General features: G+C 33.3%; 1 protein-coding gene and 1 long non-coding RNA gene across 4 annotated transcripts in view; both read right to left on the bottom strand.

Moving 5' to 3' along the window:
- The window catches only part of LOC128888573 (uncharacterized), a 100,653-nt gene that overhangs the window by 51,678 nt on the left and 33,018 nt on the right, over window positions 1-15,957 (bottom strand). For all 3 annotated transcript variants that reach the window (XM_054145606.1, XM_054145694.1, XM_054145758.1), the window contains exon 8: window positions 14,712-14,950. In XM_054145606.1, coding sequence (XP_054001581.1) covers window positions 14,712-14,950 — 239 coding nt within the window. The remainder of the gene's footprint in view (window positions 1-14,711; window positions 14,951-15,957) is intronic.
- Window positions 3,056-4,936, bottom strand: LOC128894559 (uncharacterized). The gene is made up of 3 exons (XR_008461594.1): window positions 4,370-4,936; window positions 3,900-4,269; window positions 3,056-3,832 (listed from the first exon to the last, which is right to left on the bottom strand). It is a non-coding gene; the product is annotated as an uncharacterized LOC128894559 (long non-coding RNA).

The raw sequence follows: 15,957 nt of genomic DNA on the forward strand, positions 1-15,957 counted from the left end.
TAAATCTATTACAAAGTTCCAGAGGGTAGTATCTTTTCAATCTACGCGCATGAGCTGTAGTGTCTCTGAGTTGGATGACAAGAGGATTCGAATGACTAGTGTGGCGTGAATTATAGCGGTTGCTGTATCGTGAAATTTCTTCTTTTATTGTGGGCATCTTTAAGTCACGATGAATTACTTCATTGGTAACATACCAAGGTGCATTAGAGACCAGTTTTAGTACTTTAGATTGAAGTCTTTGTATTATGTTATCCCAAAAGTTTCTTTCCCTTTATTAATAAGGAGTAAATGCACAATATTTTATGTTTTATGTTACATTACTGAATTGTGCACGATTCATTTTGCTCCATTATTGTTACAACATGAATATCTATGAAATTAGATTGTCTATTTATATAAACACGACCACATAAAATAATTGAGTGCAACTCGCGAAAGAAACTTTCGGGACAACCTAATAGAATCTCGATGTTAGAGTTGCTCGCAATGCCCCACAATTGTATCCCATAAGTCTATATGGGCTTTAACATGGCTTTGTATAGGATGAGTTTACTTTCCATTTTTAGATTCGATCGTAGGAGCCAGTAGAATTTTTTAACTTTTCTTTTGAGGTAGGAGGATTTGGGTTATCTTCTCATTGACGAGGACGTATACAAACAACACGAGTCGATATACCTATATGATAGTTCTGAGAGCGGTATCGTTCAAATGGAAAAGCGCATGCGATGTAAGCAACGCTCAGCGTGTCGCGACTAGTAGGTTACCCATCGCTCAACGCGTAGAAATGCCTCCGACCGCAAAGGGTTAAGGATGAAAGAGAGATCGCGGCTGGACTTTAAACGGAAACAGTATCAAGGAAAGCGCGTTAGCGCAAGTTACCGGAGTCGGTGACACGGATTGAGAAACCAGCAGCTACGACATTTCCCATCGGAGGAAATGTAAATGACCGTTTAAGGTGTTCAGGCGCGAATCGCGAGCACTCGAGCTAAATATAGTATTGCACGGGTCACTGATCGTTCCGCGAACTACGCACCGAAAAATTGTTTTCACTTCGAATCTTAAATCACTCGGTTCGTAGTAAGTACTTGTGATCACTTTGATATCAAAGCATAAATGTTGGACTAATAGATGTCACTTCACTTTTTAGAGTTAAATTCATTGAAAATTCTGACTGCGAGTGTGGTTGTCCAGAGCAAGATCTCAACCATGTTATCTGGCAATGTTAATTATTTGACAAAGATCGTAATGATATGATTTATAAATTATGTAAAGTCGGATATTATCCTCCATATACGGTGGATGCTTTTCTATACAAGACTCTCGTTCAACGGCTGCTAATTATTTACAAATTTCTGAAAAACAATTGTGTATATCCTTAATGATAAGCCTATTATTCTTGATATTATTATTATTCTTGATTCATATGTTTTGTACTCTTTTTCGAAATTGTTTTGTCATATTGTATTGTATTTCATATATTATAATATAAATCTATATATGTACTGATAATATGCACAGCTATGTGCATATTGCTAATAATCCCGTAGGGGGTTTAATAGCTTTAATAAAAAAAAGAAAAAAAGCATAAATGTTTATTCATCTCTGAAGCGTGCTTGGATTTTCAAAATATTATGAAAAGGGTCTCATCGAAAAATTCGTTTTAAGGGATGCAGTATAAAAATTTGGTCCTAATTATATGTATTTTTGTAAAAAGAATATTCATTTCAATTATGTCTCTTTTACATACTAACTCATTTAATTCGTAAAATCGCTCCTCCGTTAACCCAATTCTATGCATTTTTATAGTACATCAATCCTTTTAAACAATTTTTATGTAAGAATTTCTTTATATCTTAAAATTACCAGTTTTATAATTTTATAAGAATATTTCTTTATTTTTCGTTAATAACGATCTTGGTGTCGTTCATATGAATACCAGCGAGCTATATTTTTCTTCGGGACTATGATTCGACGCCCATTCTACCAAATACTCTACAATCTATTTAATATAGCTTGTTTCCTGTTTGAATATTGATTAATTGCGATACGAAATTTGAATTTTATACGATAATTAATTTCCAAATTACATGTTTCTAAAAATTACCAATTCCGTTATATAACAAACCAGAAACCATTGTTAAAGTTGAAGACTTAAAATAATTAGCGAATAAAAGAACTTTAGATTTTCTTATAGCGATTAATTTCGTTGCAACCTGTCGTAATAACATGTTTGAAATAACCTACTTTTAAGAACCACAAGAATGAAATCTTTCCATTCCATCTCTTTCCACTCCAAAAATTGCCGCTGAAATCCTCGAAAAAGACGGGTCGACGCTGAAACTGTCTGTAACTTACGTACACACGACTATTTGCTATGCTTTATGGACCGGAATCTCATAGCTCCTGAAATATTGTTCTCCTCGGAACGATACGATTTCCATTGTAAACAAAGCTTTTCCCATACTTAACCCGTTAGCTATACAAGCCACACGATTTGAAAGAAAAATATGACTCAAGCTGGACAGAATTACGATATCATTACTTAAACAGCTTTACAATTACCATAAAACATCGAATAAAAGTTTTCTTTTTTAATTATTAAACGGTTTACTTACTTCCGTAATACATGAGTGGACTATGGTTGTTTATGTAAAATAAAATCTTTGCAAACTTACAAAAATTGAACCTTAAGTAGAAATTCATTTTTAATATGAACTTTACTTTCAATGTTATTTTATATTCTTGCATATTGTGCGGATTTTCTAGTTTCTTGCATTTCAAATTTCCTATAAATGCATAAAGATCCGCAGTATGTATATGTATATAGGTAAAGAGTACTCCAAATAGAAGGTAGGATAGTCTAATATCTAATAAATTATTGTTTTTCCAAAATTAATGTTTATTTTCTATATGTATGTTGTATCGAAAAGTACTCTACCGCGGAGAAAAATAATTTCCATGTACGTTACGTATTAGAAATATGTAATAATATCGAAACATCTGGACACAGCGAACAATACAGCGCAATAAACAATAGTACTGTAACCTTGTATGAATGTTGAACCAATCAAAATTGATTGAAGAATCGTAATAAACTAAAATACAATTAATTTTACTAGTCAATATTTATGAATATTACGAGTCATAACAACGGGCATACGATATTCTTTTAGTTTGCAATATATTAGGTAGACTGGAAAGTAATGTCGTTTCTTTTATATTAAATTCAAACAATTAATAAATTTCTATTTTTAATCAATTATGTAATCGTTCTCGTTATTTTTGAGTGGACTGCGATTATTTATTAGTGTGCAAATTTTGAAAGCCAAATCGGTAAATGAATGAGCTAATGATCGTTAAACAAGTATTTAAAATTGCAAAAATGACATTACATTCCAGTCCATCTATTGTAAAAAAAAGTATAAATGTCACATTCGAATAAATCTTGGTAAAGGGGACACCTAAATAGGTACTTAATGGGTTAGCGTGATTCTAAACCGATGGTTCTCGAGATGACTTCCTCTGGAGATACACAAGAGCACTTGAAATATCAAATTCAAGTAGGGAAAACAGAAACTTGCCAAACGAGCAGCTTAACGGAACATAATACTTTAAAAAGCGACAGATGAGGACACGAAACTCGACACTCTGGACTGTGGAAATTCCCAAATCGTAGATAGTTGCTTGTACGATATAAATTCAATTTGAAGACAAAGAGTGGTTTATTATCAAGCACATATTCCAATGTTCTTAAATGTTCCAATCTTGCTATTTAAACCATCTTTAGGAAAATTATATATTAAACACAATTGACTTACAAATTGTAGTAAATCTAATAAACAAAACAAGATCGTTTTTAAAAATATATATCGTTTAATAAAATAGCGACTTTGCCTTACTTTTTTATTCTTTACATTGCTTTACTATTTGTTTCTTTAAGAAAAGTGCTTTCGTTTTCAATTCTTCTTGCTTCGTGAACGATTGAACTGCCTCGTTTGATGAAACTATATAATTTCCCCTGAGTTTCTATTTTATTTTCAGTCCTGTTATTTTTTCTATCAATCGCTTTCATTAAAATACCACTTTGTTTGTCTTCTACCTAATTTTATTAATCTCACCTTAGTTTCTACTACACGTTTAATTCTTCGCTTCTTTCTATTACTCGCTTCTATTGAAAAAGGTCTTTTCCCTTTCTTTGTTTCTGCCTCGTGTATTATTTCCTTTGAAACAAATCAATTTTGTGTACCACACAATCTTATCAAAGAAGCCCTGAAAAGTCAGGTGGTGACACTCGAATATATTTAAACACTAGCATTAGTCTACTTTCGATCTCTAAATTTCTATCTCTGTAGCTAAACTATCGACGAACCTGTAGGAAAATCGTACTGCTCACGGTGTCATTCGGATTTAGGGTGCCGGCAGGTGTAAAGCGAGGATGTGTCACTGTTTACACTGTTTAGCAAGCGCTGTTTTCCATTCGGGAGGCTCGCCGACTAGTTTCCCCGTCGATGGTCGCTGTTTATCGTCCGCGTCCAAGTTCACGAGCTTTATCACAGACCGGGGAAACTTTGAAACAACTGCCGGTAGCACCGCAACTGAATTACTTTCGACTTTGGTTTCGTCATCGTGGCCGAGGTAAACGACACTGTCAAAGGGAACACTGGCGATTCGCGTGGGCTACCGCCGCTAAACTGAGAGCGTCTGTGCCGTGAGGCACACCTGAATCCTACAGCATCGGTCACTACCTTACTACGGCCAGAACAGCGTCTATAGTGGCGTCGCTATAATGCATTATGACGTGTACACCGGGTGGCGCGAATGAAATCCTCGACGAAGTCGGTCTACCGCGACGTCCGTGAAAACGACGATAACAATACACCATGGATGACAGCCAGGCCAGTGTTATACTATGCAAGGCTTGCACCATTTTTTTCACACCCTGGATCAGATCCGATACATGGTACAAGCAGGCCAAGTTTGTGGCTTGGTTGAAGTTACTTATGATAGCAAAAATATTAAATGGGATGTTAAGGTTAAGTGGGAACGCTGTAGTTGAAGTAATTAGCAAAAATTTTTGTAGTTAAAGTTGATTACAAAATAACAATTTTTAAGTTGTATTTATTTTTTCTATAGAAGATAGAAGTTTTATAGAAGTTGTAATTATTTGTGAAAGCAGGAAAACTAAGGTTGAAGTTACTCGTGAAAACAAAGATCTTAAAAAGGTATTGGTATTTATGGAAGTAAGAATTTCAAGGTTGAAATTGTTTATAATTTATAATATTAGAAATGTTAAAGTCCAAATTATTTAGTTCCCTTTCTTTTTGTTTTTAGAAGGAATTCCCAAATTTAATTTAGTCTTGGGCTCCTTGAAGGTATAATATGTCAGTGGTGACAGGTGCGATTAAGGCATAGTGCTTTTATCGTGACCACCTTGACACAACTGAATCGCTTGGAAGTAAAGCACGAGGAAATATATACAATTTTTGGTATTTGTATTGATTGGTTATTCACCCGATTATGTTTGTTCAATATTGTATAAACACATGTGTCTCTACTCTGTTTAATCTTACGTTTAATTACATACGTAACTTGGTACCTCGTCAACTTACAGTGGGTGTAGAAAGTATTCGTACACTGATCAATTTTCCAAAAAACTTTTCTGTGAAATTGTAGTTTCTTTACTTCTTTTTTTATAATCAATGATATTTTACATATTCTTAGAAGTCTCTAAGATAGATATAGTTCAAACAACATTTACTAGTTAATATAATTTGCGAAACTAACAAAAAAATGTGAAAAGCGGGTAAAAGTATAGAAGCAATAAGTATTTGTACGATTCTCATGACGAACCATTTACAGTAAAGTTTGGAACGTAAATACGTTAGTTTATTGCTCCGTACGAATTAGAAAACATCAAATTTTCAGTAAAGTACTTTTAAAAAAGGCTCTAATAGAGGAATGGAAGAAGATCCCACTTCGAATAACTAATAATTTAGTTAATTTAATGCTTAGAAGAGTTGCAATAATTATAAAATCAAAAGGAAATCCTACGAAGGAAGTACTATATACTCATAAATTAATGTAAATTTCTTTTTTTTTAACGAAATTTTCAAAATTAAACAGTTGTTCAAATACTTATTGCTTCAATATTTCTATCGATTAATTGTCTTTTTCTTATAGCTATTTTAAATAGCTAAAAATAGCTATTTTTTTGCAATCTATCTATTCTAGAAATTTCCGAGAATATGTAGAATGTCATTGTTTATAAAAAATAAGGTAATAAATTACAATTTTACATAGTTTTTTTGGAAATTGATCGGTGTACGAATACTTTCTACATCCAGTGTACGTAGATTTACGTAGAAGAGTAATTATTAGACGGGTATGATTAAACACGTTGCCATCGTGTTGGATTAATTTACTGTGCAATCGCTTTACACAGATGGACGTGACAACGGAGACAATCGTTATAATTTTTTATTTAACGGTTATGAGAAAAATTCCCTAGTTTACGGTGAATATGATATTCTCACGATTACAATAAATAACTGTACGTGCATCGTTTGTTGTACAAGCAATAGGAGAGTTTGCACAATGCCTGACGTATGCGAATACCTAAATAAACTATTTTTAATTCCATCGATACCGAATTTAATTATGTAATTTGACAATGCATCGCGAGCCAAAGAATGACGCATAAATAAATATAAATACGTTGCAGAGGTTAAATTTATCTGTATATACCATAGTCTAAGTACTGGTTAATGGTTTGTTGAAATATATTATTCGAATCATTTATAAATTTCCTTTTTTTTTCCTCGAATTATTCGAATACAGTAGAACTCCGTTTATCTGAACTTCAGTTATTGCAACGGATTTTTCGTCAGTGTCCGATTTAGCGAACTTCTGCTAATTTAGCAGTGCTAAACTCCTATTAGCTGAACTGCTGCCAAGCGTTACTCCAATTACACGAACACTCGACCAACGACCATATAAACATATTTTTTTTTGTTCCATTCCTGGAAAGATGCACATTTCGAGACTGTTCCCTATGAAATAGATTCTAAACATATCGAAGCCCTCCGCGTTTTAAATGCAATTATTAAATGGTTGAAAGCACAACCGGAAGCAAATGCAATTAATTTGAAATGTTTGAATGACTTGGAGGGTCTAACATCAGAAAGTCTTCAAATGAAAATAATTACGTCTGTTCTAACAAAACATACTTTACATTTAATATTTTATGATATATTTATTATTATAACACATTCGCGACCGGCAGATATTTTACGTTTCTAAATACTGATGAAAATAATGGGATTTTGAAGCTGGACGTCGCAAATTAGTATCGTTAGGGGGAAGATAAAAATTACAAAATATGTTGTGAAATGTCAATATTGTAAATATGTAGCGTATAAAATAAAACGATTTTCATAATTTTTTCATAACCAGACAGAGAATTTAAAGTGACATGAATCATGTCAGTGGTCGCAAATGTGTTAATACTTGATGTTTATTAAATAATAACAAATATCTATACTTGTTATCTTTAATCTTTAACCAAACGAACATTGTATTTACCAAGCACTTCTCAGTTCATAAAGATTAAAATATTGCTATAAACCGAGAAATGAGCTAAAAGTATGACCAAATGCATTTATCTGAGCGAAAAGTTGCAAATAGTGGGGATGATAGGTGAATTCCTATTATACGAACCTACTCGGTTGCATGAACTGTTTATTCACTGAGAGATTCATATAAATGGAGTTTTACTGTAGGCCCAGCCCTACTGGAAACCGTAGAAGCAACGACTTGGAGGAGTTCGCGACACCTTGTATAAGCGTCGCAGGTGAGCGGACTATAGAGCGAAACAGAGAACGTTGTTATACTATTATTTCTATGCTGTTTCCCTGAGCCCCGCTTCGCTTCGTCTCACCTGCTCGCTCGCCTGCTTCTCCCGCGCTACGCCTGCTCACCGTCCACGAACATATACTACAGAACAAAAATTTGCGTCTGCCACACAAAAGGAAACAATCGAGGCATCGAGTTCCCTCCTGTTTCTTCTGCTCGACAGGAGCGTTATCCGATAAACCGACTAATTCATTAGAGGAGATTCAAATTGTGTAGGCGTGCCACTCTGATATTTTAAGGGACTATGCTGCTCCAAAGAATCGATTTTTTTTGTTGCTATTTTCTTGCAGTATATAGTTGATATTTGATCACTTTAAAAGCACGATTCCAATGCATTTTTTGATGTATTTGAATAATTAAAAGAGTTAAATGCCTTGAAACAAAATGGTGTGTCGGTAGAAATCGAAGCGCTTGCATTATAGAGGATCGACTCAGAGCCTCGAATCGACAATTATTTTTTCGAGTATATGTACGTATTTTATTTTATGCATAAAATAATAGGTGTAGAAATTAATTACGTATATCATTTATTACTCATGATTTTGTCACGTTAAGTTTTTATACACAGAAGTTCGAACATTGAATGTTGTTGATACCTGAAAGTCACAAAGTGAATTTATTGTAATAAAATTGTTTAAACTGGAAACTTTTGTTTTCATCTGCATATATAGGTTTATTAATTAATATATTATATATATATATATATATATATATATATATATATATACATATATATAATATATGTATATTAATTGTTGATTTTCCATTCCATAAATTTTTTTATATTTGAAAAAAAAATTAGGCCCATAGAGGGTTAAAGTACCAACCTTCATAACAATAAATCACACGGAAAAGTAAAAATTGTGTGGCTTTTCTTTACAAATAAACGATAAGTTTACTTTAAAAGGACACAGAATTAATTTCTACGCCTAATATATGCTATATCTATTTCATTTAGTCCTCTATGGACTCGTGTAACTTTCAGGTCATATGCTAATGTATCGACATTTTACCAAATATTAGGTGAACTGGAAAGTAATGTCGTTTTTGCAATGTTAAATACTTGTTTATCACTCATCAGCTCATTAATTTTTATCAATCTGGCATTGAAATTTGTTCACACCTGATGATAAAAGGCTGCTAATAAAGAGGGCGATTACATAATTGATTAAAAATAGAAAATTAAAAATTTGTTTGAATTTAATGTAAAAGATACGTCATTACTTTCCAGTCTATCTAATAATTTTAGTTTTTTCACAAGATGATGTATACGTCTTAATTGTATAATGTCTCTGATAATAACCAATAACAATATTGATGATGGTTGGCAGTACCATGAACCAGATATAACATAGTAAATGCGTTGCAAGTCGTTTGCAGAAGAAAACAATTTGGTCCATAGAGGGTTAAGATCAAAATCCTAAAGACACTTTTGGAAAACCCTTTATATCCCTTAAGAGGATCGCGTAATCTAACCGAATTGTTGAATAATTAAACTGTACGCTACTTGGACTTGGAGAGATCGCGAGAAATCCTATAGTTGCGGACTCCCGTTGACTCCTTTCCAAAACGAAATCGTCGCCGAAGTTAGTACAATATTTATTGCACTTTTCGAGTGGACTTCGTGGAATGGTCCCCCACCCACAGAAAGTAAAGTACAACAACGACAGCGGCGTAGAAGAGTAAAAAATACATGGACACGAAGACCGTAGTCAATAGTTGGCATATTCTTCTCACGTCCATGGTTGCAGGATGTTCGTACCCCTGACTGGTAGGATGGATATCTTACGCTGTGAAACATGCGATTTACATTCGACTCGGCGCTACAGTCATGCTTGAATCATGCGAAATCACTGGACACACGAAAACAATCGTGGATTTGGTCCGAGTAGGTATACAATGATTTCTTTCCTTGTTATGAAACGTAACGAATAACATGTACAGTTCAGATTTTACCATTTTACAGGTTCCACGATTTAAATATCCACGATTTAATGGACCGACAATTTCATTGTTGTCAAGTTAAAGATTTCACAGTTTAAATACTGTCGATGCAAAACGACCTTTAATGTAAAAATTTCACGAATTATACGTCGTTAATGTTCGGTTTTTACAATATAAATGTCAAAAATTCGACAGTTTAAATGCAGTCGATGTTAAGGTTCCACATTTTAAATGTTGTCAACTTGAAAGTTTCACATCTTAAATGTCGTTGATATAAAAGATATATAGTTCCAATATTCCCAATGTAAAATGGTCTCACAGTATATATATATATCGTCAACGTTTATGATTTCACAAACTGAATGCCGACGTAAATCTTGCACTGTTAAAATACTTTCAACGTTAAGGTTCCACAATTTCGATGTTGTCAATGCAAAAGTACTACAGTCATTCTAAAGATTCCACTCATTCAAATCTTGTCAAAACGAATATGTTTCGACGATTAAATGTCGTGGATGTACTGGTACCAAAGTTTAAATGTCAAAGAAAAGTGTCTCAGTTTAAATATGGTCAACACTGATTAAATGTTTTAAATACATGTGAAAATTCTGTAGTTTTAATGCCAGCTACGTTAGGTTTCTACGATGGAAACGTTATCGTATAATATTTCCGCAGTTGAAATGTTGTCACTTTGGCCTTATTTGGAAATTCAGTTCCCGTTGGCAAACGTGTATTGTTCCGGGTCACGTGTTTATACTCGTTATGTACCTTTCACGCGTTTACCGACACGAGATTTTTTATAACACTTCTCTTATCGACGATTTCGTGTTTGAACTCTGATACGGAAGTTACACTACGTTCACGAGACTGATAATATTATTCTGTCGTCCACGTATTTCATCAAGCATACTGACTGGTTTCCGACCAGCCGATACGCTAAAGGCTTCGATAATCGATGAGCTTATCGTCATCGAGAACCTTATGGCGTTGTTGTTCGATACTCTGGTAACTTTAAGTACTTTTAGTTACATGAAATACATTTACGACAAATTGTATTATAGTATAGAAGTATCTATACGAAAAAAAAATATACATGTCGAATCGAGTAACATCCTCCTGTGAAGTCGGCTTAATAAGCCACGGAGATTCAAGAACTCACGATCTTTGGATCCACAGTCGACCGCTTTACCTACACGTCCAATACCGCATCATGCGATTCATGTTCTTGTTTGACTCTTTATTCTTGAGTATGGAGGGCGCGATACTACGATAGTAAAACCTAGGATCTACTTTAATGAGAGTCGTTGTTGGGTGATATTGTTAACTCTAATTAATCTTTCTTTCAAGATTGGGACATTGTAAATTATTCCTAAAATGTTCAAAATTGTCTAATGGACCAATTTTTTCTATATTCTCACAAAGCAGTCGAGATTAACACGATGAACGCCACGTATATAGGTGACAGAGCTTTTCACTAAGAAAAATCCCCTTAGGGATTGAATTCAAAATATCCTTTCTTATTCTTTCTATACATCGTAAAGGAAACTTCTGTGCAAAATTTCAGGTTTCTAGGTTCAAGGGTTTAGCCTGAGCATTGATGTGTCAGTCAGGATTTCATTCTTATATATATACAGGGTGTCTACGTATAAGTCCGGTCATACGCAGGGTGTCAATTCTACAACATATTTCCAACAAAAAATTACTCTTAGACATTTTCTTTGTGTCCCTTTATACACTTTTAATTTTTTTTCTGTGATTTCGACTTGACATTCTTTAAACGGCCATAACTCCACTAAATTACAGTGCAAACTTAAAAATCGGTACACCATTCGAAAGAGCGTTAAATTTTCCATCTCTCTGATGCAAAATCAAAATTTATTACGTAGGTTTAATAAGTGAAAAATTAGGTCAAACTTTAGATTGTGACAATTTTTAAAAATTTGGCTTTTTCTCTATCCGTTTTTCGGTTTTAAATACATAGTTGTTTGGCGGGCACTCCTCGGGAAAAACTTCCTCGAAGTCTCAGCTTTTGAATGATATTGTAAACAAAAATTCTACGGTGGTATTTTAGGGAGAAAATGACGTTTGAATGCAGAAAAGCGGACGTTTTTAGGTGAAAATCGACATTTTTCAACAAAAATCGACTTGTCACTTTAAAATTAGCTTGACATCGGGTTTGATGTATTTTTTGGTGACACTCCCGCGTCTCCCCAATTAGGAAAACAACTGGTTTTTTTTTACATTTTAATTTAGTGGAGTTATGGCCGTTTAAAGAGTGTCAAGTCTAAAACACAAAACAAAAATTAAAAGTGAAAATACTCGAGAATAAGGCGACACAAAGACAATATCTAAGAGTAATTTTTTGTTGGAAATTTGTTGTAGAATTGACACCCTGCGTATGTCCGGACTTATACGTAGATATCCTGTATATTCGTTTCATGTGTGGTGAGTAAAGTTTCACGAGTGAAATTATCCTCAAAACTGACCTTCTTTTTGCGTATACTACACCATGAGAAGGTAAAATATTTTTTAAAGTTCAAATAATGTGTTATTTTTATAACAACAATAACAGTTTATATTGTGCTTAAATTCTTATGGATTTTATTTAAATGTTTGTGTGAAACATCATTGAACATGAACCTATTATTTAAGAGCTCCAACTGTCCAGCCTTAACTACTTAAAAATTTATTAATCATCTCAGCGGGATTTCATCGCGATGAATATTAATTTCCCATAGTAGCAACTAATCTACCATAGTCACGAGAACGATGAAATAATTTGTTGCAACGAAAGAATGCACATGAATATCCGTCGCTGCATCGGAAAAGTAGAGTCCAATCTATAATAATTGATCTGAAGAGGCGCATTTAGCGATTCTACTTTCGTTAAAATTTCTATCTCGCTATGTGGACGTTACAAACATGTGTATCTTTAACACGATCGCTATTCATTAACCGTGTTTATAACATCGTAAAATTTAGTCATGGTTTTGCGAATAATCTGTTGCATTTTGATTTACATATTAACGCCCGCGCGGGTGCCCAGGGGGCACAATGTTGAAACAAACGGATTAAAGTTTCATTTACATTCACGCGAGCACGCGATTAACCGTCTTGCACGCGAGTATATAAAACATCAATGCAAGGAGGCGGCCGCGAAAGCGAAATGTTACTCACTCATACGATAATTAGTCTGTCTGCGACTATTAGTTATGGCTGCGCCTTTTAAAAATCTAGAGTACAAATGTGCCCGTGCCTGGTGCCACGGGATCGGTACCAATCACATTTCTCGATTGACTTTTGCGTTACAATGAGATGTACTTTGATACAGTGAATAATTTTAATAAATTGAAACAATATTAATTAGAAATTAATTAAGGACAAAGTAATTAACCCTATGACTGAAACTCGAAGAGGTGTGAATTTAAAAAAAATATAAGCTTATAGGGAATGTTCAAACGAAACTTTTTTTTCTTTACAGTTTATTGATAGGACGTTTAGTTTCAAAAATAAAAATTAACAACTTAAAAGACCTTTTTCCTGAAACCTGGAGGTTTGATTCTGTTGCAGTTGTCTTAAAAAACAACAACAGTCGAACAATCGAGTTTGAAAAAAAATATCACTTTATAGAAAATGAGAAAACTAAACTTTTTTGTATTTACAGTTTATTCATATGACGTTTAGTTCCAGAGATAAAAATTGATAATTTAGAAGGCTTTTTAACCGACTTCGAAAAGGTGGAGGCTATTCAATTCGACATGTATATTTTTTTTCCTTGAAGTTCAATTTTAGCATCGAACTTTTAACTTCTCAATTTTTATTCTTAAAGCTAACCATCCTATGAATAAACTGTAAATACAAAAAAAATTTCGTCTCAGCATTCACTATAATTTGATATAGTATAAAAATTGATACAACGAATACAAATATTTTTCTGAGACCATTTCTCGACGACTTATACATACATATGTTAAGGGGTGAAGCTTACATAGGACGATCCTAGAAAGGTGCATGTTTGTGAATTTTTTTAGACAAATAGAAAATTTTCTGGTGGCAAGTGTCAAGGTATTCAAAAGAACGTTTCTTAGTGCATGTACCGTAATCGTTGTATTTAAAAATATTTGTTCTATCTGACTTTTTTTCTATGTTTATATTTAACACTAGACCTATTGATGTTTCAGTTGTACCTATTTCTATCGTGATTGGACAAATTACTAGTCTTAAAGATACTTTTTTAATTGAATGCAAAAATATTTCACGTGGTACTAGATTGAATAATGCACGTAACAATTGTATATAATTTATGTATTGGATAGAAGAATTGTATACAAAAATTTGAAAACGGTAATTTCACCAGTCATGGTACATTTAGTGTTAATTATTGTGTTTTTAAGTCAAATTTTGCCTCTGAATATTAATACAATTATTAAATGCTTGAAAGCATAACCGGATGCAAATGCAATTAATTTAAAATATTTGAATGATTCGAACAATCTAGTATGAGTAAAGTAAAAACATAATTAATTCTGTTTTAACAAAGCATACTTTATATTCAATATTGTATGATATATTTTTGATTAATACTTGAAGTTTATTAAATAATGACAAATGTTTATAGTTGTTATCTTTAATCTTTAACCAAACGATCATTGTATTTACCAAGCTTTATCAAATTGTCCTTGCGAGTCACTTCCCAGTTCATGAAGATTAAAATATTGCAATAAGTAGATTTGGTGTTAATTATTGTGTTTTTCGGTCATTTGCCTCTGAGCATTAATTAAGTGAAGCGTTTGTAGTGAATTTCAGGATTAGGTTATCGATGCAAATGAAGCGAATATAAATTTAAGCTGACGTACCTTGGGCATCAAATTGCCTCCGTCTGCGTAGCATGGTTCTTCCTTGAGATGAAACGGGACCTGTTCTTCCATGATTTTCGTCGTGCGGCTCATCTTCCCCTGCACTTGTTGCACTATCACGTTGCACTACTTCGTCACTTCCGATCGTCGATGGTATGGGGCCACCACTTCCGTTTCCACCGAAGAACTTCACTTTTCTTGCTAGTTCCACGTACCCATGAAGACCCGTCTCGCTTAATCTAATCAACGAAAATTAATAAACGAGAAGCTCACACACGATACAATTGGCCAGTACATTGCACAAATCGATTAACTCCATAAAACGAAAAGTTGCGAAATGCGATAAAAATGGCCTCTAAAATAAATTATTTATTATTTAATGGCCAAAAAAGTTTAGTTGTTTAACAGTGTTAATCTTTATAATTCAGGAAATTTATAATACTATGAATCAAAAAAGTTATGACTATGCAAAGTGCTTCGACACTTACGTTTAAGATTTTTCAAAAAGTGGAGTTAATCGATTTGTGCAGTGAACGGCTCAATTAAGTTATGGTAAATTCTATAGAGAGACCCCGTATTGACATTATTTTACTTTTGGAGTCTGTATAAAAGAAATCAGAAAAAAATTAAGTAATCGTCGATCGTTGTGAACTTAATATATAATAATACTAGATTAAGATTACTTCATTCTTGTTTATGCTTATCTTCAAGCAAGTTTTTTCTGGAATTTATTATTCTCGGAGATATCAACGAGAGAATCAGTTATCTCTGCATAGTGTTATATACTTCGTATGAAATAATGTCATGTATTGTAGTAAATATGTATGCTTAATTTGCGCTGCGTTGTAGTTTCTTCCCAATCAAATTGTATTGAAAATTATTGAAAAAATTGACAAAAGTCACTACATATTCGAATTCATGCATTGTTTACTTCCGAAAATGGTATCGAACCAGAGGATCGAAACATATAAATATTAGAGGTACCCATAAGAAATGTCAATTGTTTCGAATTTTTTAAATAGGTCCGTCTATTGACAATGACTCAATGTAATGAAATCTATATATTACTTAAATATAGATTAAAAATCTTATGAGAATATAAGAGTAATAAAGTCCGAATAAGTTCTATATTAGACATTCGATGCTTTTCGAGTTTGGAAAGTATAACAATGCTACTCTTACTACGAATCTAGGAAACTTGTTGAGCTTGGAGAGGATCTATCGTTGACTGAAATTGAAGCTGATC

This window comes from Hylaeus anthracinus, unplaced genomic scaffold (genome assembly GCF_026225885.1).
Source record: "Hylaeus anthracinus isolate JK02 unplaced genomic scaffold, UHH_iyHylAnth1.0_haploid 0, whole genome shotgun sequence".
Lineage (NCBI taxonomy): Eukaryota > Metazoa > Arthropoda > Insecta > Hymenoptera > Colletidae > Hylaeus > Hylaeus anthracinus.